Below are 24,660 nucleotides of genomic sequence, written 5' to 3'. Positions count from 1 at the left end.
ACAAATATTTCTTTTCTATTTATGAGTTTAACTGTTAATTTAAAGTTTAATACTGTAAAAAAAAAATAATAAAATGAGATAAAATTACTTACAATTAACCATAAAAGAAGTATTTGTTCTGTAAGTTTAACAAGACTTGTTTGTTAATTAATAAAATATCTTGTGTAATTACGGGAGGTTTCACAACAAAAATGTTGAATAAATGTATTTTTGTGAATGTATAACATGTATAAGCACTGATAAACTGTCCAAATACAGTTTTTATCAGTGGATTGTACAACTTAGTCTCATTGAAAATTATATATATATATATATATATATATATATATATATATATATATATATATATATATAGTTTTAATACATGAAAATATTCTTTATTAAACATTAAAAAGTGAAAAAAAAAAGCAACATCTCATGTAGGGCAAAAAAACTGTATTTTAATTATGGAAAACTACCGTATTTTTATGAGATGGTTATTTTCCGTTATTTAATAGTATTTTTTCGACACCCCTGCTGCCAGAATAATACTGTTTTTTTACAGTTTTTTTTTTTTTTTTACAGTGTGTATTGGTGTTGGGCTCATTGTGTTTTTGTCTCCAACATTAACACACTATCTTTCTGTCCTTGACCTGACTAAACAACAGGAGTTTGTGATGATCGTGGTGTTTGGGCTGGAGTACATCATTCGGATCTGGTCGGCAGGATGCTGCTGTCGCTACCGAGGATGGCAGGGTCGTCTCCGATTCGCCAGGAAGCCATTTTGCGTCATAGGTGAGTTGACGGAACAGCCACTTCTCACCAAAATGCTTGAGCTCTTGGTTTTTTTTTTTTGTTTTTTTTTTTTTTGGAATAAAAGTGTTTTTTCCAGCAATAACATCATTCTTCTCCCTCATTGTTGATACTTCTGGTGCACTCTTCCTGCCCTGTAGTGAACCACAGCCATCTTCTTAGTCAGTGAAATTTCATATTAGATGTAAGCACGATTCTACAGCACGCTATTGACCGATTGATTGATTGGTTTACTCGTGTCATTTTCAGTTGTGGTCAGAGCTCATATGAGGAAAGAGCATTTGTGTAATGAGGTTGCATTAACTGCCTTTTATTCTTTCCGCTGTTTAGACATGGATCACCCTACTCCTTTGTGGAAAGTACAGTAGGGGAGTGGAGGATGGGAGGTCAGGCAGGGTCCCATGAGCTCCTTTTATCTGATAGGGGGGATGATGGAAAAACTAAAAAGTCAACGTGCAGCAAGACAAAAAACAGAGGTAGAATGAGAGAGAGGAGAGGAGAGGTGAAGCAATGAAATGAGAAGACTGGTTGAACTAGGAGGACCCACCTCATCCATTGAGGTTTGGCCGGAGTATTGCTTAATTTTCTGAGCAATTCACCACATTGTCAGAACATCTGAAAAAGAGAGAGAGAAAGTGTATTTCTGTTTACAATTGTTATGTAAATGGAACTGGTCTCATTGAGGCAAATATTACAGGACGCCATTCAAAAATGAGGGTGATGAGGTCAATGTTTCCAACTCCTCAGTAAAAACAAAAAGTATCTACTGCAGTGGTTCCCAACCTTTTTTGGCCTGTGACCCCATTTTAACATCACAAATTTGTGGCGACCCCAGACATTCAAAACAGAGACTTTTTTTTTTTTTTTTTTGCTAAAATAAAGTAGTTTTTGATCATGTAATAGTTTGCTATAATATGTTGCAAATAAATGTTAATTTTACACAACATTTAGGTTATATAATGTAAATTTTTTAGTAAGTCTTCATTTAAAAAAAAAAAAAATTATCAATTACTAGAAATTTCAGGCGATCCTATTTGAATTCCAGGCGACCCTACATGGGGTCCTGACCCTAAGGTTAAAAAACACTGCATTAACTGCTCCCAATCCCCTTTGTAAGTTTTGTGGTACAGTCTGTTCTTTCCCAAACTGATAAAATCTTGCACCACAAACATCTGAAACCAGTGTTCAAGGGGTTAAACTGAAATGAGGAGGAAAGAGGGTCTTATTTAGAGGCTCACCTGGGGTGTATATCCACCAGCAGCACCAAAGTTTGCATTGGAATAACGTTGATCCTTTTACAGTGAAATCTTGCCACTTTCGTAAGTTTTTTTTTGTTGTTGTGTGTTTTGTTTTGTTTTTTTATCAATTACTGGAAATTTCAGGCAACCCCATTTGAATTCTAGGTGACCCCACGTGGGTTCCCGACCCCAAGGTTGAAAAACCCTGATCTACTGTCTGTCCTAAAAGTCACAAGAAGTTGCTAAATGACATCATCACCTAATTTGCATGATTGCAAATGTGCATGTAATTATAATAAATGATGTAGGAGAGAGGATTAACATCCTAGCTTGCAAGCTTTTGTTCTAAAAACGTTCTGAAAATGTGGCCAAGAATGTCATTGTAATGTTTTCAGTGGGAAGTTTCCTTTAAGTTCCCAGAATGTTCCAGGAAAACATTCTCTGAAAATATTCTTAAAATGTTAAGTGACAACACTGTTAGAACTAGAGCTCAACCGATTGATCGGCCGGACGATTAACTGGGCCGATTATAGCTAATCACCGATTAATCAACATCGGCCAATATGTAATCGGTTTATGAATTTTTTCGCTGCGGAGATTCTGTCGCTCGCTGCTCCTGTGTGTGTTTTTGCTACCCGGAGAGTCAGAAGAACAGTAAAGCGTGCACGCGCACACACAATCACGGAATCACAGGCCACAAAAATCTCCCCACTCCGACACCCCCCACCCCTGTCTGAACACCCCCCCCCCGAAAAAAAAAAATCCCCCCTTCAGTGTTTTTGACAAATCACACCCTGCACACACACAAATACAAACACACACACACACACACACACACAAATACACAAACAGTTTGTTATCTGTCCCAAAATAAATCATTTGGTTAATTTTGTGGTCAATGTCGCTCCTAAGTTTGTTAAAACAGAATACCAGTTTACCCTCTTGTTCATGTTGCACTTTATGTGGAATCTTTTTGTTATTTTTATGCAGAATGTGAACTGACAGAACTGTGATTAGATTTTTGTTGTTTGTTCAAAACTACCTTTCTGGGAAAAGCGCAGTACTAATGTTTAAAATACATTTAGTAATATTTTATTTTATTTTCTGTTTGATTTATAGCAGCAGAATTATATTTTTCCTGTTTTTCCATATTCTATTGTCTACAAAAAGTGGGGCAAAAATGTTCAAACATTCATAATAAATGCATTAAAGACATTTTGAGGGGTTTTCTTTCTTCCCGTACTGAATGGAAAATAACCGAACCGTGGCTTTCACAACCAAAAACGTACCGAACCAAAAATTGTATGTACCGTTACAGGCCTAATAGTCAGTCATGATAACTATCAATTATCAATTATAACTGCTAAACAAAATGTTTTTGTACATTTTCTTAAACTGGTTAATATTTCAAAACATAAAGCACAAATATAACAGGAAGCAAACATATGGAGATGGACCAAGGTTCCAGAATGAAGTCTACGCAGAAGGATTTTAAAATGTGATACGTCGAGTGGCTACTGATGATTTTCTTCAGTGCTGTGTTAGCTTTTGTATCACTGTATGATAAATTCATACTGTACACTTCAAAAATAAGTCACAGCGCAGAAAGATCTAAAATGATTAACTGTACATAATGTTACTCAAATGTTAGTTTTTAATGATTTTGGCACAAATAATTATGGCCAAGAGTGTGATATTTCAGCTTCATCATGTGTAAAATTGTTCATATTCAGATTTACTGGTCATTGAACATGCCAGGAAGGTAATGTTAACTTTAATTTGTGTCAGTGGTAATCCTCGATCAAAAACATACAATTAATCTGACTGCAAAAGGCATGTCAGTGCCAAAATAAAAACTGCCTAAGAAAGTTGTTTGCTGCTATGAGAGCTTTACAGTAGTGTGTAAATGAATAGAATAGAATAGAATAGAATAGAATAGAATAGAATAGAATAGAATAGACTTTATTTGCCATCTGCACAGATACATAGCAGTATAGGTACTAGGGCTGTGTATCGGCAAAAATCTGGTGATTCGATACAAATCACAATACTAGGATCACAATACGATATATTGCACTATATCATGATACTGTTAAAAAGGCAATTTTGTGTTTGTTTCTTTTTTAAAATGATAATTTCCTTGAAGAATTGAATAACACCAGAAATCTGCACAAATACTAAACACATTTTTATTTGATCACAACAGGATCTAATGCTATATCACAAAATGTTCCTGTGTTCAAACATAAACGATGTTTTACAGACATTACAGTTTAATATCCTGTTCAAATGTTCATATTCTATTCGTTCAGAACTAACATCAGAACATTATTTATGTGCAATACCAACAAAGGAACTAACATACTTCATAAAAGAGTGTTACATAATAATAAATAAAATATAAACAAAAAACAAAAAACAAAAAAAACCTCCACAATATCTGCATTTGAATAAATACCTAAAAATATCAAATATAATTTTTTCTTTTGTTCAGACAAGGAATAGTTTTCAGTTTTTAGATGTTACCTGCTTGACAGTTTTGACTGTGACTCCAGTCTTCCTCAGAAGCATCATCCGACGTGTTGCTGACGTGTCATTTATCAGCTGGTCGGCTCGACGGACCAATCAGAGCCCGCCGAGCCGACCGTGCCTCCTCCGCCTTGAGTGGTATCCGGAGGAGGGAATCCCAGGTGTGAGGAGGCACGGTCGGTTCGGCGGGCTCTGATTGGTCCGTCGAGCCGACCAGCTGATAAATGACACGTCAGCAACACGTCGGATGACGCTTCTGAGGAAGACTGGAGTCACAGTCGAAACTGTCAAGCAGGTAACATCTAAAAACTAAAAACTATTCCTTGTCTGAACAAAGAAAAAATTATATTTACATAAACAGAAAACAAGATGAACATCTTTAGCCTTACCTAAAAATATCGATACAGTACTTTTTTTAATATTGATACAGTATTGTGAAATGAAATATTGCGATAAATTGCAGAACCAATATTTTCTTACGCCCCAATAGGTACATTGAAATTCTTGTGCTTTTCCCTGAATGATATGATATGAATAAAAACAGAAACAACAGACATAAACACAGCTAAAACATATAAAAACAGTTATTGCACAGACAAGCACAAATACACATTTGTAAAATAGATTATTGATTAGAAAAAAAAAGTAATAATAATAAGAAGAAGAGTACTGAGAGGTAAAAACAGGTTATTGCACATTCGGTTAAGAGCGCAGTGAAATGTATTTGAATGGTGTGTGATAAGTGCGGACTGTGATATCACCAACTCCCTGTTGTGTTCATTCACCTGTCGACTTTTCTGAAAATTTGGGTTCCTAAAACTAAACACAACTGGGAGACAAATGGGCATTTGTCCAGGTTGTAAATTATTTTCCAAAAAACAAACAAAAAAAAAAAAGCCTGAGACACTGCCTGCATTTTCATGTAAATAGTTGTATACAACTTTGTTATTTGCTAAATTTGTCATTAGTTATGGGAAGTTTTCTATTTATATGTTCATTCTAAGTTATAAAATAGGTTTGTTGAACATATTTTTGGTAATAAAAAAAAAAAAAAAAAAAAAAAATCCCAGTATGGAATCTAACTTTTTCCTGCTTGGATTTCATGTTTTTTTTATGTGATTTTAGGTTCATTGTATTAATACAGCATGTCAAATTAAAGAAAAATAAAAAATCACACAGGTGTGCTGAAAAATATGATACCAAACAAGGCAAGGTAAACTGTTTTTAATTGAAAAATGTAAAGCCAAAATCAAAAGTATTAAAAAATGACCAAAATACAGACTCCTAAGGGCCAGGATTTGTTTTCATAGCTCACAAGATACTATGGATTTCAGTATGCAGATAAAAAAAAAAAAAAGAATATCGAAGTGAACTAAGCCCTTTGACTATCCATTGTGATATACCCTAATATAAAATGTCCAGTGCTTGATTAGTAGCAGACAGAAGTGAAAAACAGCATAAAAAAGGTGTTACTTTGAACAGGGACTTGACTGTGTAATGCAGTGTTTACACTCAAAATGTGTTGTCTGTAAAGTGGGATGAGAGGTTCGGGACATGTGTTCAGCTATTGAAATACAGATCAGAGACAAAAGGAAAGAAACACAGCATGAGGGGAAAAGTAGGATTTAGTATTTTTAATATTTTCTTTCTAGTAACGCACTCAAATGCACATATATGAGTACTCGTATTCCTCAGCTTTGCTTTCACTGTCAAAGCTCTGCAGATCATCCTAACGCTTACATCCTGTGGCTGTCATGTATTTTTCATGTTGCTTCTGCTGACTTTTAACCCCCCACCCCCTTCCCCATGCATCAGCTTGTTCATGGTTTACAGCAAGGACCATCAGCCTCACCTTGGTCAGCATTTTCTGTCAAAAATGTGGTTTTATAGGAGGACACAAGGTGTTGGAAGATGAGTTATACATGAGGGAAAAAGCTTTTTCATAGAGTAAACTGAACAACCTCACAGACAGATGAAGTTTCAGATGTCGAACCGCATGAGGGACAAGAGGACAGCGACAAAGATTTAGTCACACTGTAAAAAAAATCCGTAATTTAACAGAATTTTCACTGTTTATTTTACAGATTTTTCCTGTATTTTTAAGATACAGGAAAATAACAATGAAATTACAAAAATAGACTGTGATTTTACATGTCAAATATAAAATAACATGAAAAAACTGTTACTGTGAAGAACCATAAAATTTCCATTTTTTAAAAGATTTTTTTTTTCACAGAAAAACACAGTTAAAATACATTTGCAAATGTATCGTAATTTCACAAATATTTCTTTTCTATTTATGAGATTAAACTGTTAATTTAAAGTTTAATACTGTAAAAAAAAATAAAATAAAACGATATAAAATTACTGACAATTAACCGTTAAAGAAGTATTTCTGTAAGTTTAACAAGACTTATTTGTTAATTGACAAATATCTTGTGTAATTACAGGAGGTTTCACAACAAAAATGTTGACTAAATGTATTTTTGTGAATGTATAACATGTATAAGCACTGATAAACTGTCCAAATACAGTTTTTATCAGTGGATTGTCCAACTTATATACATATATATATATATATATATATATATATATATATATATATATATATATATATATATATATATATATATATATATATAGGTAATTTGATTGCTTTAATACATGTAAATATTCTTTATTAAAAATTAAAAAGTCAAAAAAAAAAGCAAAATCTCATGTAAACTTAGGGCAAAAAACTATATTTTAATTATGGAAAATTACTGCATTTTTGTGAGATGGTTATTTTCTGTTATTTTACAGTATTTTACTATTATTATTATTATTATTTATTTGGGATATTACCATTTTTTTTTAATTTTTTTTTTTTTTTTACAGTGCACAGAAATGTTTTGCACTACTTCTTGTTGCTCTGCTCTTTGTGGGTTTGCTGTCGTGTATACACTAATGTACCTTTGTGTGTTAGTGTGGATTATCATGATTATAGGAAATTGAAGAGAGACAGATCAAAAACCTATGAGCCATATGACTAGGGATGGGAATTGAGAACTGGTTCTTTTTGAGAACTGGATCCCAGTAGCTCGATTCCTTGGAATCGTTTGCCTGCTTGACGATTCTGCTTATCGATTCTGCCTTCGTTGCGCATGTGCGATGACGTCACACGTACGCTGCATTGTTTTGGTCAGAACGTAGCTAACATGTTGTTAAGGCAGAAATGGCCTAAACAGACGACACCAGGTCCACTGGAACACTGTCAAAACTTCCATTTCTTCTAAAGGGTGGAATCCCTCCAATATGTTCAAACATTTGTCCACAGCATGTGATTCATTTACATCACAGGTGTCAAACATGTGGCCTGGGGCCCAAATCCAGCCCGCTGAAGGGTCCAGTCTGGTCCTTGGGATGAAGTTGTGAAATGCAACATTTACACTACGATATTAACAATTATTTTAGTTCAGGTTCCACATTCAGACCAATTCAATCTCAAGTGCATCAGACCAGTAAAATACTATCAGAATAATCTATAAATGCTTACAACTCCAAATTTCTCTCTTTGTAAATGTAAATATTTTCATGTGTTTACACTAAAACAAAGTATAATTTTACAAAAATTGTGAACAATCTGAAATGTTTTAAGAGAAGTAAGTACAATTTTAACAGTCTTCTGTCTGTTATTAAATGTTTTGTGTGTTTGTAGTCCTGCTGTGATCTGTAAGTTATAATGAACATCTGGAAATGATAAACTGAAGCAGAATATTGTTAAAATTACACTTATTTTTTCAGTTTGTTCATGTTATTCACATCTTTTGAAAGGATAGTTTGTAGATGTAAACCTTTTCATAGTTTAATTCTACTTTTTTCACAATAAAACATAGAGAAAACTTTGGAGTTGCATTATTTATATATTATTATGTTATTATTTTACTGGTGCGGTCCATTTCAGATCAAATTTAGCTGAATGTGGCCCCTGAACGAAAATGAGTTTGACACCCCTGGTTTACAGGAATGTCACATATTTGATACGCTACTTAGTGACGCTTGTGAATGTAGCGGCAGAGTGAATGCCAGGATGTCATCCGGGCCCAGTTCCAGTTCCGGTGCGGGCAACAAATGTCGTACCCCCTCAAATACAAATTTCCAAAGGTAGGAGAAAGGAAATGAGGTGCACAACAATGGGAGACAAGCCGAGCCGAGTCGATCCAGTTCCACATAGTGGACATGTGGATATAGAGGAATTAGTAAAGTGTCTTTAGTTTCACTTTCACTGCACCCCCCCGCCCCCCCCCCCTGCCCCCCCGAACCAGGCCCGGTGTCATCTGTTATTATTATTTGTACATACTGTACATGGTATATTTTCTGCACAGAGATGGAAATATAAAAGACAGTTAATGCAAACACACCCATTCGTACTCTTTTATTCCCTCACCCAATGAGAATCAATAAGAGAATTGATAAGGAATTGGATCAATAAGCAAATCGATAATGGAATCAGAATCATTAAATTCTTATCAATTCCCATCCCTACATATGACTGTGGTGCGACATGCTGCACATCGTGTTGCCTGTGTATGACTGGGTGGTGAGGCCTTTCCCTCTTTACTGTTTGTGTTTGTGTAGCAGGTTCACGTCTTGGCAGGTGATTTACAGGCACATATAGAGGATGGAGAGACAGTACACAGGACATTGTTGTGTTGTAGATGCCCTCGGCTCACTGTGTCAGCTGTCAGGTCTGTGGAGCCTTTGTGGAGATAGACATGGGTGAGAAAAGGAAAAGATGACAGTAGTACTGATATGTCTTGTGCCATAAAGGCTCAGACGAACCATAGGGTCAAACTCACATTATGATCAGCGTTAATGAAGAACCTGACTGTTAATGGTAGCAATGATCAGACAACGTGCGGCACACTTTTAACTCTTTCAATGCCATGGGCCGATTAAATCAGCTTTACGAAAACAACCTGTAAAGTACCACGGGCCGATCAGATCGGCTTTGGAGAACACGCCACATTTGTGTACAAACAAACCATCCACCCCCATTTCTTTCTCACATTTCGATGACGTTCTTTCTGTGTCCCCCTTTTGAGACCAATCAGACGGGAATTTGAGGTCACGCGACCGAATAATATTTTTATATCTTTTTAATGTTTCTTATTCTCCGGTGTTTCATCAGAGGGAGCCCTCCATGCCGGGGGGCGGCTGTGGACTCCGGGGGCTGTGGCGCCTTCTCTCACTGGGGTCCGCTCCTTTCTGGTGGGTGGGGGTCCCAGTTGGCCCTCTCCCACTAGTTGGGATGCGGGGCTGTGTTGCTGGTGCCTGGTCGCCGGGGTCGGCGGCTGCCTCCTGGTGCGGATGGCTCCCTGAGACAGCGCCTCCTAAACTGATGTTTTACTTTTACTTGTACATTTTTGTTCTGGTCTACCCGTGCTCAGTCAGTCTTCTTAAGTTTGTGTGAGCTTGTGGGTTTGCATGTATATGTGTGTGTGTGTGTGTGTGTGTGTGTGTGTGTGTGTGTGTGTGTGCGGGTGAGTGGGTGGGTGTGGGTGGGGGGCGGTACTGATTTTTAAACTGATATGTAAAGCACTTTGTGCTACAGTTTTTAATGTATGAAAAGTGCTATATAAATAAAGATTATTATTATTATTATTATTATTATTATTATTATAAATTATGCAAATTACGATCAATAATGAATCGGCTGCGTCTGGTGCGTTTTGGATCTAATCAGCAATCGGTCGGATGTTACCGAGCGGTTTCCTGCAGGATTCTTCAAATACTATACAAACGACGCGAAACACTGAAAAACGGCCAAATTCTGTGGCACTTTTAAGGCTTATTAGCCCCTTAACTGTCTGGCACTTAAAGAGTTAATATCCCTTGGCCAAATATAGTTTAATATTCTGTTGAAAGTTACTGCCCTATAATTTAGATTAGATTGTCTTTGTGTAAAACTTATTACGCCCATATTTATATTTGATAGTACTCAGATATTAAAACTGCACAAGGCTATGTGACCTTGAACGGCGGTGAACCGTTAAAATCTCAGATATATAGGAAGAAGCGAGACCATTGAAAGGAAAAAAAACAAACATTGAAATTTTTAACTCAGTGTGATAGCGGACTGGGAGCCAGTGGAGAGAAGAGAGGACCGGGGTGATGTGGTTGTGTCTGGAGGAGTTGGTGAAGGATCAGGCAGCTGCATTCCGTACCAGTTGTAAACGACGGAGTGAGGACCAAGGTTCTAATAGTTTTGGATTTTTAGTTTACTGACCGACAGGCTGGAAGCTATTGTCGTCATGCGGCCTCTGTTGTCGTCTGTCGTCCGTTACAAAACTTTCAATCGTCTTCTTCTCCGAAACTACAATTCTGATTGACTTCAGACTTGGTATACAGCTTCTTTATGATGACGTCAACAAAAGTTAGTGAAATTATTTGGATCCGGATCTGATTCTGGATTTGGTGTGACTTTGAAAAATGTCCCCATTATCAGAGATAGGAAGTGGATGGATGCAATAACTCAGTAAATATAAATGATATCCAGTGTAAATGTCTCCAGTCCAGCTCTGATGGGGAGATGACCCAAACAGAATGTCCTCATGCTGATCAGGATCTTCTTCTGGATCCGGGAACTGACGGAAAATTTAACATGGGCTCTTACGGGGAAAACATTTCAATCGTCTTCTTCTCCCAAACTCCAGTTCTGATTGACTTCAAACTTGGTATACAGCTTCTGTATGATGATGTCAACACAAGGGATTGAAAGTATTTGGATCCAGATCTGATTCTGGATTTGGTGCAACTTTGACAAATTGTCCCATTATAACAGATAGGAAGTGGATTGATCCAATAAATCAGTGTCAATGATATCAAGAATTTGGAATTTGAATTTTTTACAGATCTGATTGGAATATGAGCAAAACATGGGCTATTTCTGTAATAGAATAAATACACAGAACTGGGTGAGAATAAATGGCATCTGGATACATTTCCCAAAGCTTTTCATTTGACCGGCAAGCTACAGGGCCATTGGTCCTATTTTTTGGATTACTTCTTTTAAAAGAAGTACAATTTAAACTTAAAGTCACACAGGTTATAAACCAATAAGATGTCAGCCACAATACAACTTAAAGAGTGAAAGATATGCTACTAATTTGGCAAGTTCAGTGTTTGATTTTGATTTGAACTTAATTATTACGGATGAACAGGAAAGGCATTGTTCTGCCTATGGCTTTCACTCATGGTGCACCTGAACAAAAATGCAAAAACAAACACAAAAAGGCCAATAAACATTTCCATACACATATTAACCCCAAATTTACACTAACACCTCAACCCTGCTGAACCCCTGCACAGAAACAGAGCACATAATCAACAACATGCCCAATACCCACAATGCAATGCGGCAAACATACCACAAGTTTATCTTTACTTTTAAAAACTGTCATAATACAGATAACCAACCATTTATATTTACAATATTCTACTGCTAATTTAAGAATATGTGAAGTGTTGTGGTTGAATGACATATACTTATCAGACTGAGAAGTTGTCCAATCCACTGATAAAAACTGTATTTGGGCAGTTTATCAGTGCTTATACATGTTATACATTCACAAAAACACACTTATTCAACATTTTTGTTGTGAAACCTCCCATAATTACACAAGATATTTGTCAATTAACAAACAAGTCTTGTTAAACTTACAGAACAAATACTTCTTTTACGGTTAATGCCAGTAATTTTATCTCGTTTTATTATTATTAATTTTTTTACAGTATTAAACTTTAAATTAACAGTTTAATCTCATAAATAGAAAAGAAATATTTGTGAAATTACGATACATTAGCAATTGTATTTTAACTGTATTTTTCTGTGAATAAAGAAAAATTTCTTTTAAAAAATGGATATTTTCTGGTTATTCACAGTTACAGTTTTTCCATGTTATTTTACATTTGACATGTAAAATCGCAGTCTATTTTTGTAATTTCATTGCTATTTTCCTGTATCTTAGAAATACGGGAAAAATCTGTAAAATAAACGGTAAATATTCTGTTAAATTCCAGATTTTTTTTACAGTGTGCAATGTTGAGTCCTTGCCTGTTCCGTCTCTACTCTGCAGACATCATTGTGCTCATAGCATCGGTGGCGGTGGTGTCAGCAGGAAGCCAGGGCAACATCTTCGCCACGTCGGTCCTGCGGAGTCTGCGTTTCCTGCAGATCCTGCGCATGGTGAGGATGGACCGAAGAGGAGGCACCTGGAAGCTGCTGGGGTCTGTGGTCTATGCCCACAGCAAGGTTGGCTGAGCAGCTCACTGAAACACAATACACACATGCACTGGCAAGAAGAAATAATGACAAATCTAATTAATCAACATATCATAGCACTGGCTTCAAGGAGATGGCAGAACTTACGAGAAGGGACGAACATAACAACAAATTCAACATAACAAATTCACTCCAGATTGTATTTTAAATTCTGGAAGACAGTGTCTAAAGCAGGGGTCTCAAATTCATTTTCTTTCAGGGCCCACATTCAGCCTGATTTGATCTCCACTGGGCCGGACCAGTAAAATAATAACATTAATAACCTATAAATAATGACAACTCCAAATTTTTGTCTTTGTTTTAGTGCAAATAAAACCCCCACGAAATTATTAAAACACTTACTTTTATAAACTATCCAAACAAAAAAGATGTGAATAACCTGAAAAAACGCAAATTTCTTTAGAAAAATAAGTGCAATTTTAACAGTATTCTGCCTCAACTGATCATTTCTACATGTGCATTATGGATCGGATCTACAAAGACACTAAACACTGAGGAACAGGCAGAAAATAGTTAAAATTGTGCTTTATTTTCTTTAGACATTTCAGGTTGTTCATATTTATTCAGGTTATTCACATTTTATTGTTTCAGGATAGTTTGTAAATGTCAATATTTTCATAATTTAATGGGTTTTTTTGCACTAAAACAAAGACAAATATTTGAAGTTGTCATTATTTATAGGTATTGTGTAATATTATTTTTTTCCCATCAAACCGAGAAGAAAATATGGAGTCATTATTTTTTGTAGGTTTTTCTGCTGTTATTTGACCGTAGATCATATTGGTCTGTATGTGGAACCTGAACTAAAATGAGTTCCACAGCCTTGACTGTGGAATTTTTGCACTTTGCAAATTCATCCCATGGGCCGGATTGGAACCTTTGGTGGGCTGCATTTGGCCCCTGGGCCGCATGTTTGAGACCCCTGATACTTCAGATATACTGTGAAGAAAGTCTTGACACTGAAGTGGTGAATTTGTTGTAGACGTTTTGGTAAATTCACAAGACAAACATCCACCTGTCAAATATAAACTGTTTGGTAAAGCATAATGAATGTAAATTTGTTTCTCAGAAACAATTGTGAGTTTCAGTATTTTACTGTACTGAAATACTGTGTAATGAAATGATGAATTGCTGAAATGAAATCCACCAGGAACATATTCAACCACAGGCAGGTTAAGTTACTCCTTCCATGTTCCAGCCAATTGATCCTGCTTCCTTTTCTGTCCAGTTTAGAGCAATATGACCAACTGGGAGACAAAAACAAGTGCAGGTCACTGTTGCTGAAATATTAGATTATCTATTTTTTAATATGAACATGCACACTGATGAACATCTATATTGGAGTAATATTAGCTGTAAACATACTGAGACAAATAAATAGGTCTCATACTTCACAAATGTGTGTGAAGGAAAAAATAGATGACACGCTCTATGACCATGTCTGTGATACATCATAACACATTACGACAATTTATAATTTGCTGTAATGCACTCATGCTGTATAATCATGGCCAATGTCTATAATTAACCATAAAGACACTTCTAATATGTTATAATGTGCATGTAGGTTTAACCATTCATACATTTTCAGAAAATTTTATAACAATCTTCATGATATGTTAGGATGTATTTGTGTCAAGACTTCACTCACTGTTTTAACAGAGCTCAAACTTAATTGCAATTCACAGGCAGTTGCAACTAAAAAAAAAAAAAGGTCATTATTATAATGCATTGCATTTTAAGATACTGTAAGCAGTCAATTTTTGTTTCAAGCAAGATCTGGATCTCAAAAGTCAGAGATCTGTATCACTTATGACATAGAGTTGTGGTGATCAGGGATGACCGCGGGGTGTATTGGCCATATTAGACCCATACTGGTTGAACTGAACCTACAGGTAGAGTTTTCTAGTAGAAGAGTGGGCTGTGAACAATCCTAGTGAACCTGAGACAGGAAAAAAAGCAGATCAAATCTGAAAATGTCATATTTCCTACTGTCTGTAGCATGGGAGGGATTAGTGAAAGACTTAAGTTAACTACTACTTAACTACATAACTGTAGTTCAAAGGTACAATTATCCTATATTATAAAAGGGAAGTGGACTCTTTTTGGTCAAGGAAGAGGCTAGCGAAAACGACAAGTTGATAGGACCAGTATTTTGGGAGATATTAGTAATTTTGGAATACAGTAGCCTCCCAATAGCCTCCCATTGCTATGCCCAGAATCATAGAATCATCATTGAAGTGGGTTACCTAGCAACAGATAAACAATAGGGTCACGTTGCCATGATGTCAAACAGACAGAAACAGACATGCCAGCTGAGAGGTTATTCAACTGAAAATGCCAGTGGAATTTACTAAGAAAGTAATGGAATGAACCGTATCAGAGGATCTAGAACCCTTGGTTCCCCACGGGTCAAGGTACTGGTGAGTTTGACGTTTTAAGTGGTAAATAAGAGTCAATTTGTGTCACTACCAAAACTTTTAGTCATAAGTGTACTCAATAATAATATGTGTTCCTGTATTGTTATCAGTTTTAAATCATTATTTGACATATATTTTGTGATTCAGCTCGATCTGGAAGCAGCAGCACTGCCGGATTTCTGGAGCTGAGCCTTTGCAGTAAAATCAATCAATCAATCAATCAATCAATCAATCAATCAATCAATCAATCAATCAAATTTTATTTATATAGTGCCAAATCATATCAAAAGTTATCTCATGACCCTTTACATATAGAGCTGGTTCTATTACTCATTGCTGACTCACTACACTCTGTATCCTACTGGACTTTGTGCTCATTTTAAAAAAAAAAGTTGTCATGGACACAAACATGTTACACAATGGAATCTCTTTCTACACTTGAACAAAACCTAAACAAACCTGACACGCAGTCCCAAACTTAAGGAAGCGATTAGTTACTATAATCTAAATTAAAATGCATTTGAAGAAATGGTTTTTCATTTTAAGAATATGGCTGCATTATTTGACTCATAAATAAAATGAATAATCAATCATCCAGTCTGCATTTTAATTTTCTTATTCAAGACCACTCATTCTTTTACTAAATTAAAAAGAAAAAGAAAAACACATTTGAGATTTAATTTTCAAAACATGCCCCAGCAAATACTTACCAAAATTCAATTTGAAAACTAAAATTCAAAAATTCAAATGCATTAGTAAAAATGCTTTTTCATTTTAAGAATGTGGCTGCATTATTTGAAAACAAAATAAAATAAGTAATCAGTCATCCAGTCTGCATTTTCATTTTCTTATTCACATTGCTCATTTTATGACACAATCAAAAAAAACAAAAAACAAACAAAAAAAAAAAACAGAGGACAAATTAAATCTCAAATGTCTTTTTCATTTGAATTAAGTTAAAGGGTGAGCGGTCGTGAATAAGAAAATGAAAGTGCAGACTGGATGACTGATTATTCATTTTATTTATGAGCCAAATAATGCAGCCACATTCTTAAAATGAAAGAGCATTTTTGCTAATGCATTTGAATTTTCGAATTTTATATTTCAAATTGAATGTTGTTAAGTATTTGTTGGGGCATGTTTTTAAAATTAAATCTCAAATGTGTTTTTCTTTTTCTTTTTGATTAAGTAAAAGAATGAGCGGTCGTGAATAAGAAAATGAAAATGCAGATTGGATGATTTATTAATAATTTTATTTATGAGTCAGATAATGCAGCCATATTCTTAAAATGAAAAAGCATTTCTTCAAATGCATTTTAATTTAGATTATGGTAACTAATCGCTTCCATACAAACTGACCCAAAACCAGAGGAAGGTGACGTCTGTTTTTAGCTCAGGGTCTTATCACTCAGAGTTGATCATCACAACACATGCACTGTACCTGCCTCAAAAAGCACTTACACTAATGTTAAGGCTTAAAACATCTGTGTGCATGGAGAATAAAGTGATTGAACTAACATTTAATGAGAGACCATACCTTCATCTTCTCTCACCTGGTCCTTCTATTTCACAGTGATTTCCATCTTCAAAGTTAATAGAAAAGCCTCTTTAGGTTCAGCTTTATTCAGCGTTCATGTGCATTAACAGAATTGTGCCTCTCTGTGCCTGCAGGAGCTGGTAACTGCCTGGTACATCGGCTTCTTGGTCCTCATCTTCTCTTCGTTTCTGGTCTACCTTGTGGAGAACAAGTCTAACAAGGAGTTTGCTACCTACGCTGATGCCTTGTGGTGGGGCACGGTGAGTTTGTTCTGCCTGTTGGAGCTGTATACAAAAAGTCCTGAGAAAGCTTTAGAAACAACTCAAAACACTTTTGAGACTAGTGGGTAATGTCTTAGGAATTACATAAATAAGTCAAACAACTCAACTGTAGCTGTAGTTAACAAATTAAACTAATAAACACATGACCTCATGATGCAAACATTGGTTAAATATTAGCCTGTTCACTGCCCTTCAGCTCTGACCTTTGTCTAAATCTGGTCATTTATGTTTCCAAAGAGCCAGCACAATGACAGACAAATGCTAACTTCTGTCTTCTAAACTGAAATCCATAGTCTATGTGGAGCACTTCTTAAAGGTTCACTGTGTCATATTTAGTGACATCTAGTGGTCAAGTTAGACGTTACATCGAACTGAATACACAGCCACACCCTCATTTATAGTGGCTGCAAAAATTCAAGTTGGTCACTAGAGCCGCAGTTATCGATTATTTTTGTAACTGATTAATCTATCAGTTATTTTCTTCGATTCGATTAAATGATCATTTGAATAGAGGAAAAAAAATAGTAAAAATGTGAAAAAGACATGTCTGAAAATGACAACTTGTCCTTTGTTCCAGGATAGATAGATAGACAGACAGACAGACAGACAGATAGAAACAACAAATAAGTCATCTTCAACACATTTGTATCCAACTTACTAACAACTTAAGATGGAACTAACACACAACTGAAAAAAAATAAAGACAAATATTTTTAATGTTTGTGTTCTTCTGTCTTCATGATTTAATTATAGTGAAGAATACTCACTGAGCATGAACTGGCCCTTCCAGACCCAGGTGTCTTCATATGACATTCACTGCCCTGCTGTGATCGTCATTTCAGTAGTTGTGATTACCTCCACCAAGGAGGTTATGTTTTTGCCAGGGTTTGTTTGTTTGTTTGTCTGTCTGTTTGTTTGTTTGTCTGTCCGTTAGTGTGCAACATAACTCAAAAAGTTATGGACAGATTTGGATGAAATTTTCAGGGTTTGTTGGAAATGGGATAAGGAAGAAATGATTACATTTTGGTGGTGATCGGGGGTGGGGGGGCCCACGGGGGGGGCCACTGATCAGCCTTGGCGGAGGTCTGCGCTCTCCGAGTGCTTCTAGTTCTATTAGTGCCATTAGATTGGACCGCTATTGAGTAAGGTCAATCACTTTCAACGAGGTGAGCATTTAAGCAGTCATATATTCAGATTTATATGTTTTGAATTAATTGACTTTAATTTGTAGACATTTGTTTTCACTTCAGATTACATCGACCATAATTCCATTTGTAAAATCAATAAAAGTTAAAATGTTATGGGCAAAGCCCAGGCAGGGGAGGTGGTTTTAGGACCCAAAAAGCAGACGCTGAAAACAGAGTTCACTTTAGGATTTATTATCAAACAAGAAAAAAAAAAATGCACTGGTTACTGGTTCATGTACAGGACAATTCAAAGCGCTTTACACAACACATAAAAGCATCACAGGAGAGGCATAGAAATACACTTAAGATGAGAGAAAAGTAAACTATAAAAACATTCAAATTAAAATAGACATTAAAATAGGGATGTAACGATATGAAAATTTCATATCATGGTTATTGTGACCAAAATTATCATGGTTATCATTATTATCGCGATATTGTTGAAATTGTGCTCAAAATGTTTAAAAAGTACTCATGCACGCACTGAAATAATTTAACCAAGTTGTATTTTTGAAAAACTAATTAATTAATTATTTAAAAAATTAGATAATAGCCACAATGTACTTTCTGTTGGCAGAAACATTAAAATATTAACATGTAAACAATGAAATATACAAATGTGCATTAAAGATGTCACCTTATGGCCACTGTTTGACCATTTTCCATATCAAGTTTGAGTTGTTTGCATTTCTTTTTCAGAGATAGATAGATAGATAGATAGATAGATAGATAGATAGATAGATAGATAGATAGATAGATAGATAGATAGATAGATAGTGCCTAGAGTGCTGCTGCTTCTCCAGGAAATGAACAGTACCATTAGTTTTCAAAGTGTGGTAATCAAACACGGTTATCATGATAATTAGAATTTAAACAGTAATACTAACCGTTGGGTCCCGACCCCAAGTTTGAAAAACTCTGTTACAGGCACTGTATGTCTATGTAAACTCATTCTAACAGAGAAAAAAACACATCAGTTGTCATCTTCATGTAAATATACACTGATGAGAATTATGAATATTATAGTCTATATTTGCAATTCGAAATCCCTCTAAATCTTACCTACTGGATCTGTGATGCCTGAGCACCACATTACATAATGAATCTGTTCTCTGTTGGATCTTTTGCATGGGTTTTTGATACTGTCTGTCTAATGACTGTCTGGCAGGTTTCTGAGGCTACTGGACACTTTTCTGCACAGCAGCACATTCGCACCTCATTCAGTGCAGTTACTTACCCACCTGAAATGAATGTCTATTATTCCCTCCTCTTCCATAAACATTAGACCAACATGGCTTAATTACGCCCCATTTTCATACCAGCTTGAAAAATCCTAATGGCACCTGATGTCTGCAGTCACCCTTATCTATATGACAATAATAAAATGAATGACAAATAATTCCAAGGTATGACTCTGATCAAACAGTACGACAGACAATCAGTGGGTTTTTCTTTCATTAAAACAGGTGTCAAACATGCGGCCCGCCAAAGGTTCCATTCCAGCCCGCAGGATAAAAGTGCAAAAGTTAACCTGAACAGTCAAGGTTGTCCAAATCATTTTGGTTCAGGTTCCACATACAGACCAATGTCATCGACAGTAAAAATAACAACACAATAACCCATAAATAATGAAAACTACAAATTTTCTTTGGGAAAAATTATGTGGAAAAAATTTTAGTGAAAAAAATAATATTACACTGTGAAAATATTAACATTTACAAAATTAATTCACAATAAAATGCAAATAAATACATAAACAAAAACAAAGATGAACAACCCGAAATGTGCAATTTTAACAATATTCTGCCTGTTACTAAATGTTTGGTGCATTTATGGATCCACTGTGATCTGTAGTTGTGTTAATAATAAGAGATGGAATATTGTAGAAATTGCTCAAATTTTAGTTCCAAACTCCAAAATTTGAACAATATTCTGCCTGTTACCAAGTGTTTATGGAACACTGTGTGTAAATGTACTTGTATAAATAATAAATCGAGGCAAAATATTGTTAAAATTGCACAAATTTTTCAAATGAAATTTCTGTTTTTTCAGGTTATTCGCATCTTTTTTGTAAAATGTAAATATTTTCATAATTTAATTGGGGGGGTTTTGTACTAAAACAAAAAGAAAAACTTGGATTTGTCATTATTTATAGGTTATTAAGTCATTATTTTACTGGCCTGGCCCTCTTGAGATCAAATTGGGCTAAATATGGCCCCTGAACCAAAATGAGTTTGACTCCCCTGCATTAAAACATCATTACTCAGGTTCTTCTTTAATCTAGACCTTATAGTTTTCTTTGTGGTTCAGCGAGGCCATGTATTACTGGTTAAAAGAACCTCTCATTGTGTCACTGCAGATCATTCTTGTAGACTTAAGTAGATCTACAAACATGCATGACAACAACCCTGCAGTTAAAAACAAACGTCCCAGTCTGTTGCTGAACAGGCTTTCAGCGTGTGCTTACCAAGGCCATACAGACTCATTAATAAAAAAGCCTCTCTGCAAGTCTTATCACTGAGACATAATTAGTCGGCTTGTACACAAACTTTGAACTCATGCCCCTCAGTGGCAAACACTGTGGTGAAATAATTACAAACAGTGAAAAATTCTGACTTTTCAGACTGATACTCAATACCCAAATAATGTGCAAGTATCAAATGCTACACATGCGGATTTTACTCCTAGACCATAATTTTCAATGGGTTTCATTACATGTCACTACATGCGGACAGAGCTTTCTCCATTGCAGCTCCAACCCTCTGGAACTCCCTCCCACCTTCTAGCCGACACTGCTCCGACCCCAACACCTTTAAATCCCTTTTAAAAACTCATTTATTTAAGATTGCTTTTAATGTTTAATCTTAATGTTTAATGTTTAACTGTTTTATATTCGTATACCTGCCTTTTGCACCTGCTTTTAATCTGTTTTTAATATGTCTGGTTTCTGTTTTTATCTGCTGCATGTAAAGTGTCGTTGAGTTCTATGAAAAATGCTATACAAATAAAATGTATTATTATTATTATTATTATTATTATTATGATGATGATGATGATGTCCCCCGAACACATAAATAAACTAGAAAAGCACTCAGAGAGCACAGACCTCTGCCAAGGCGGATCGTTCCCCCCCGATCACCACCAAATTTTTCTATCATTTGTTCCTTGTGCCAGTATGAACATTTCCTGAAAATTTCATCAAAATCCTTCCATAACTTTTTGAGTTATCTTGCCAGCAGACAAACAAACAAACAAACAAACAGACAAACCCTGATGAAAACATAACCTCCGCCATCCTTGGTAGAGGTAACAAATACAACAAAAACAAAGAAATATAAAATCTGGCTAACGTGTCTCTCTAAGGGTGTATTCACACCTGAAAAGTCCTTTGGCCCGCTTATTTGATTCGGATCGAAAGTGGACTTTATTTTTTTCATTTGGGTCGGATCCCATTCTCACTACACTTTTTGCTAGTGGACCAAAATGCTTAAAAAGAAGCCCGCATGTGACGAACTGCGCTGGCATTGGACAGAAAAGTCGGGGGCGGGGTGCACTGCAGATGGCCGGTGTTGAATAAAACAGATGTGGAGGTCATATGTGCAGTTATTGTTTACAGATTATGTATTCTACTTTTACAGACACAGATTTATGAAAGTAATGTAACTGTCAAGTACAGCTCATTCGGAGTCAGTTTCATACTATGGACATCTGACCAAATGTCATTATGGACACTATGGACATGTCAAATGTCAGACATTCAATCTCCTCATTGCTCCACGTCTGTCCACGGCTCATGGCTGCTGCTATTAGCTCTGACCACCCGTGAACCTCAGCTACTTCCAGCAGCTACGGTGGCTCGTCAAGCACAAAAAGGTGCAAGATTCTTTGGTTTGTTTCAGTTCGAGGCTGGTTTTCACACCAGAAGTGTACCAGCCCAGAGTCCGTTTGGAAGCGGTCTGAGACCGCCGACAAGTTGTGGTCTCGGTCCGCTTGTTTGATTCGAATCAGAGTTCGCATGGCTAAAGACGTTCATTTTGTCTTCTGTTTATGTAATTATACTTCTCTTTTTTCTTTTGTTCAGACAAGGTATAGCTTTTTTTAGATGTTACCTGCTTGACAGTTTCAACTGTGACTCCAGTCTTCTTCACAAGCGTCATCCAATGTGCTGCTGATGTGTCATTTATCAGCTGGTCGGCTTGACGGACCAATCAGAGCCCGTCGAGCCGACCGCGCCTCCTCCGCGTTGGGTGGTCTCTGGAGGAGGGAATCCCAGGTGTGAGAGAGGGTGTACGCACCCTCGTCCCGGTTGATGGTGCCACTCGCCCGCTTCCTGATCTCTATTGCTTCCTTGATCCAATGTTTGAGTTTGTTTGTTTCAGATGTTATAATTGTGCCCTTATCCCAGTCCATGATGTGGTTGTGTCTCCTGCAGGGGTCCGTGATGGCTGATTTTAGGTTCTCCTGTTCGGCTTTTTCTTTTTGAGTCCGTGTGAATCTCCCCGCTGTCTCCTTTTCGCATTCTTTTTGGTGTTCTTTTTTCCTTATGTTGAATGATCGTCCTGTTTCCCCGATGTATGTTTTGTTGCATGATGTGCACGGTATCTCGTGTATGACATTACATTTTTGGTCCGGTGCTATTTTGTCCTTTGGGTGTACGAGTAGTTCACGGAGTTTTGTGTGTGGTTTTACGGCAATGTTGATGTGGTGTTTTTTCATGACCCTCTGTGTTGGTTCTGTTAGAGTTCGCATGTTTGTATTCACACCTAAAAAAAAAGTCCAGACTTTCCAGGGAAATGAACTCTCGTCCATTTGGACCAAACTACGTAGGTGTGAATACACCCTGAGTGTCAATAACTACTGGACCTATTCAGGGTTGGCTGCTGCGATAGGCTGGTCTAGCATATTAAAAGACAAGGAAAATAGCAGCTTTTTGTTCATCAAATCATAAGTTTACATTGCATTTACTGTTAAATAGTGAGTTACATTGCCTATCAGTAGCATTTAAACCTGTCAGCTGATATTTATTATTGGATTACTACCATTTAATCATCACTTGCATAGTACACAGTAAAACGTAAAAAATGTGGAAAAAAAAACCAAAACCACATATGATCAGTATTCTTGCAGTTACCACACTAGCTAAACAGACATTCTCTAACCCATTTCTAAGCTGTTATATTGCTATAATAGTTTATGTAATGATACTCATGCACAGATGCATCCTATATTAAGGCTTACATGAGTGTTTTATGTAATATGGGTGTAATTTGAGTTACATGAGCAGTTTGGTACCAGTGCTTTCTGGTGCTCACTTGTGCTAGAAGTGCTTTATAACAAAGCTTAACATGGAGCCTCTGTAAAAACAGAACCAAAATAGTTCATGGTTATATGCTGCAACTGTAGAAAGAAAGGCAGCTTCATGATTGTTTTAATAACATGATTGACTTAAAAAAAAAAGAAGAAGGAAAAAAGCCGATAAAAGGCCAAGATAACGTAGGGTAGCCAGTAAGATATGAGATTTAACAGCATGGAGCTTTTGGTGTAATGAGCCTGCATTGATGTCAGAAAAATGTTCATCTTTTCATTAATGTCTTTGAAAGCATCTGCAACCTAACTCCAATGGCAGATTTACCTACTGGCGTCCTTGGTGCTGTGCCCCCCCATTTGAAAGTCTATAAAAAAATAATTGCATTGGAACCCCGGTCTTCCGCTTTGTAGACCGTAGCATCACATACTAAACTATACACCAGTACTACTTACAAATGACTTATTTCCTATCTGTTTGTCCCAAGGCTCTCCTATTTGTTGTATTGGTGGTGGTGGTCTACTGCATGTGCGTCATTTAGAACTAGCATTTATATGGTAAAGGGAGTTAAATCTGAACTAAAGCCTAATAATCATGAAGAGACAACTGTCTATTCAAGTGTACTTTTAAGACACTCCTTTATGCATTAGCTTATACATATACTTGTGTATGCAATGGATGTTGTTGGTTCCTTTATTACTACAAGAGAATCACCAACAACAGCCTTCATCTGTTCACTTTCTACGGTATAGCTCAAGCTTTGTTAGACATGGATCCAAAAGACTGGTCTGATGCAGAGGTGTTTGTAGCTGCCAAAAACATTGTTCAGAGTCTTATTCAGGATTTCAATTTAGTCCTCACTAAACAGGAAGAATAGCGACAATACCTGCTACAAGTGGTTGAGGCTCACAGGCACCGGTATCAGTAAGGGTTGGAGGTTCAAATCCCGCCCTGTCCTAGTTAAGGTTATTATCGTTAACGAAAACTAACCGAATGACAAAAAGTAGAATTGAAAAAAACATTTTCGTTAACTGAAATAAATAAAAAG

At 36.2% G+C, this 24,660-nt stretch overlaps 1 protein-coding gene across 2 annotated transcripts in view; it reads left to right on the top strand.

Moving 5' to 3' along the window:
• The window catches only part of kcnq5b (potassium voltage-gated channel, KQT-like subfamily, member 5b), a 296,398-nt gene that overhangs the window by 209,086 nt on the left and 62,652 nt on the right, over positions 1-24,660 (top strand). For both annotated transcript variants that reach the window (XM_030142230.1, XM_030142235.1), the window contains exons 3-5: positions 648-774; positions 12,677-12,852; positions 16,974-17,099. In XM_030142230.1, coding sequence (XP_029998090.1) covers positions 648-774; positions 12,677-12,852; positions 16,974-17,099 — 429 coding nt within the window. The remainder of the gene's footprint in view (positions 1-647; positions 775-12,676; positions 12,853-16,973; positions 17,100-24,660) is intronic.

Source organism: Sphaeramia orbicularis, chromosome 1, assembly GCF_902148855.1.
Source record: "Sphaeramia orbicularis chromosome 1, fSphaOr1.1, whole genome shotgun sequence".
NCBI lineage: Eukaryota > Metazoa > Chordata > Actinopteri > Kurtiformes > Apogonidae > Sphaeramia > Sphaeramia orbicularis.
The sequence above is the reverse complement of the archived record's forward strand: the minus strand, read 5'-3'. Positions and strand labels throughout refer to the sequence as shown.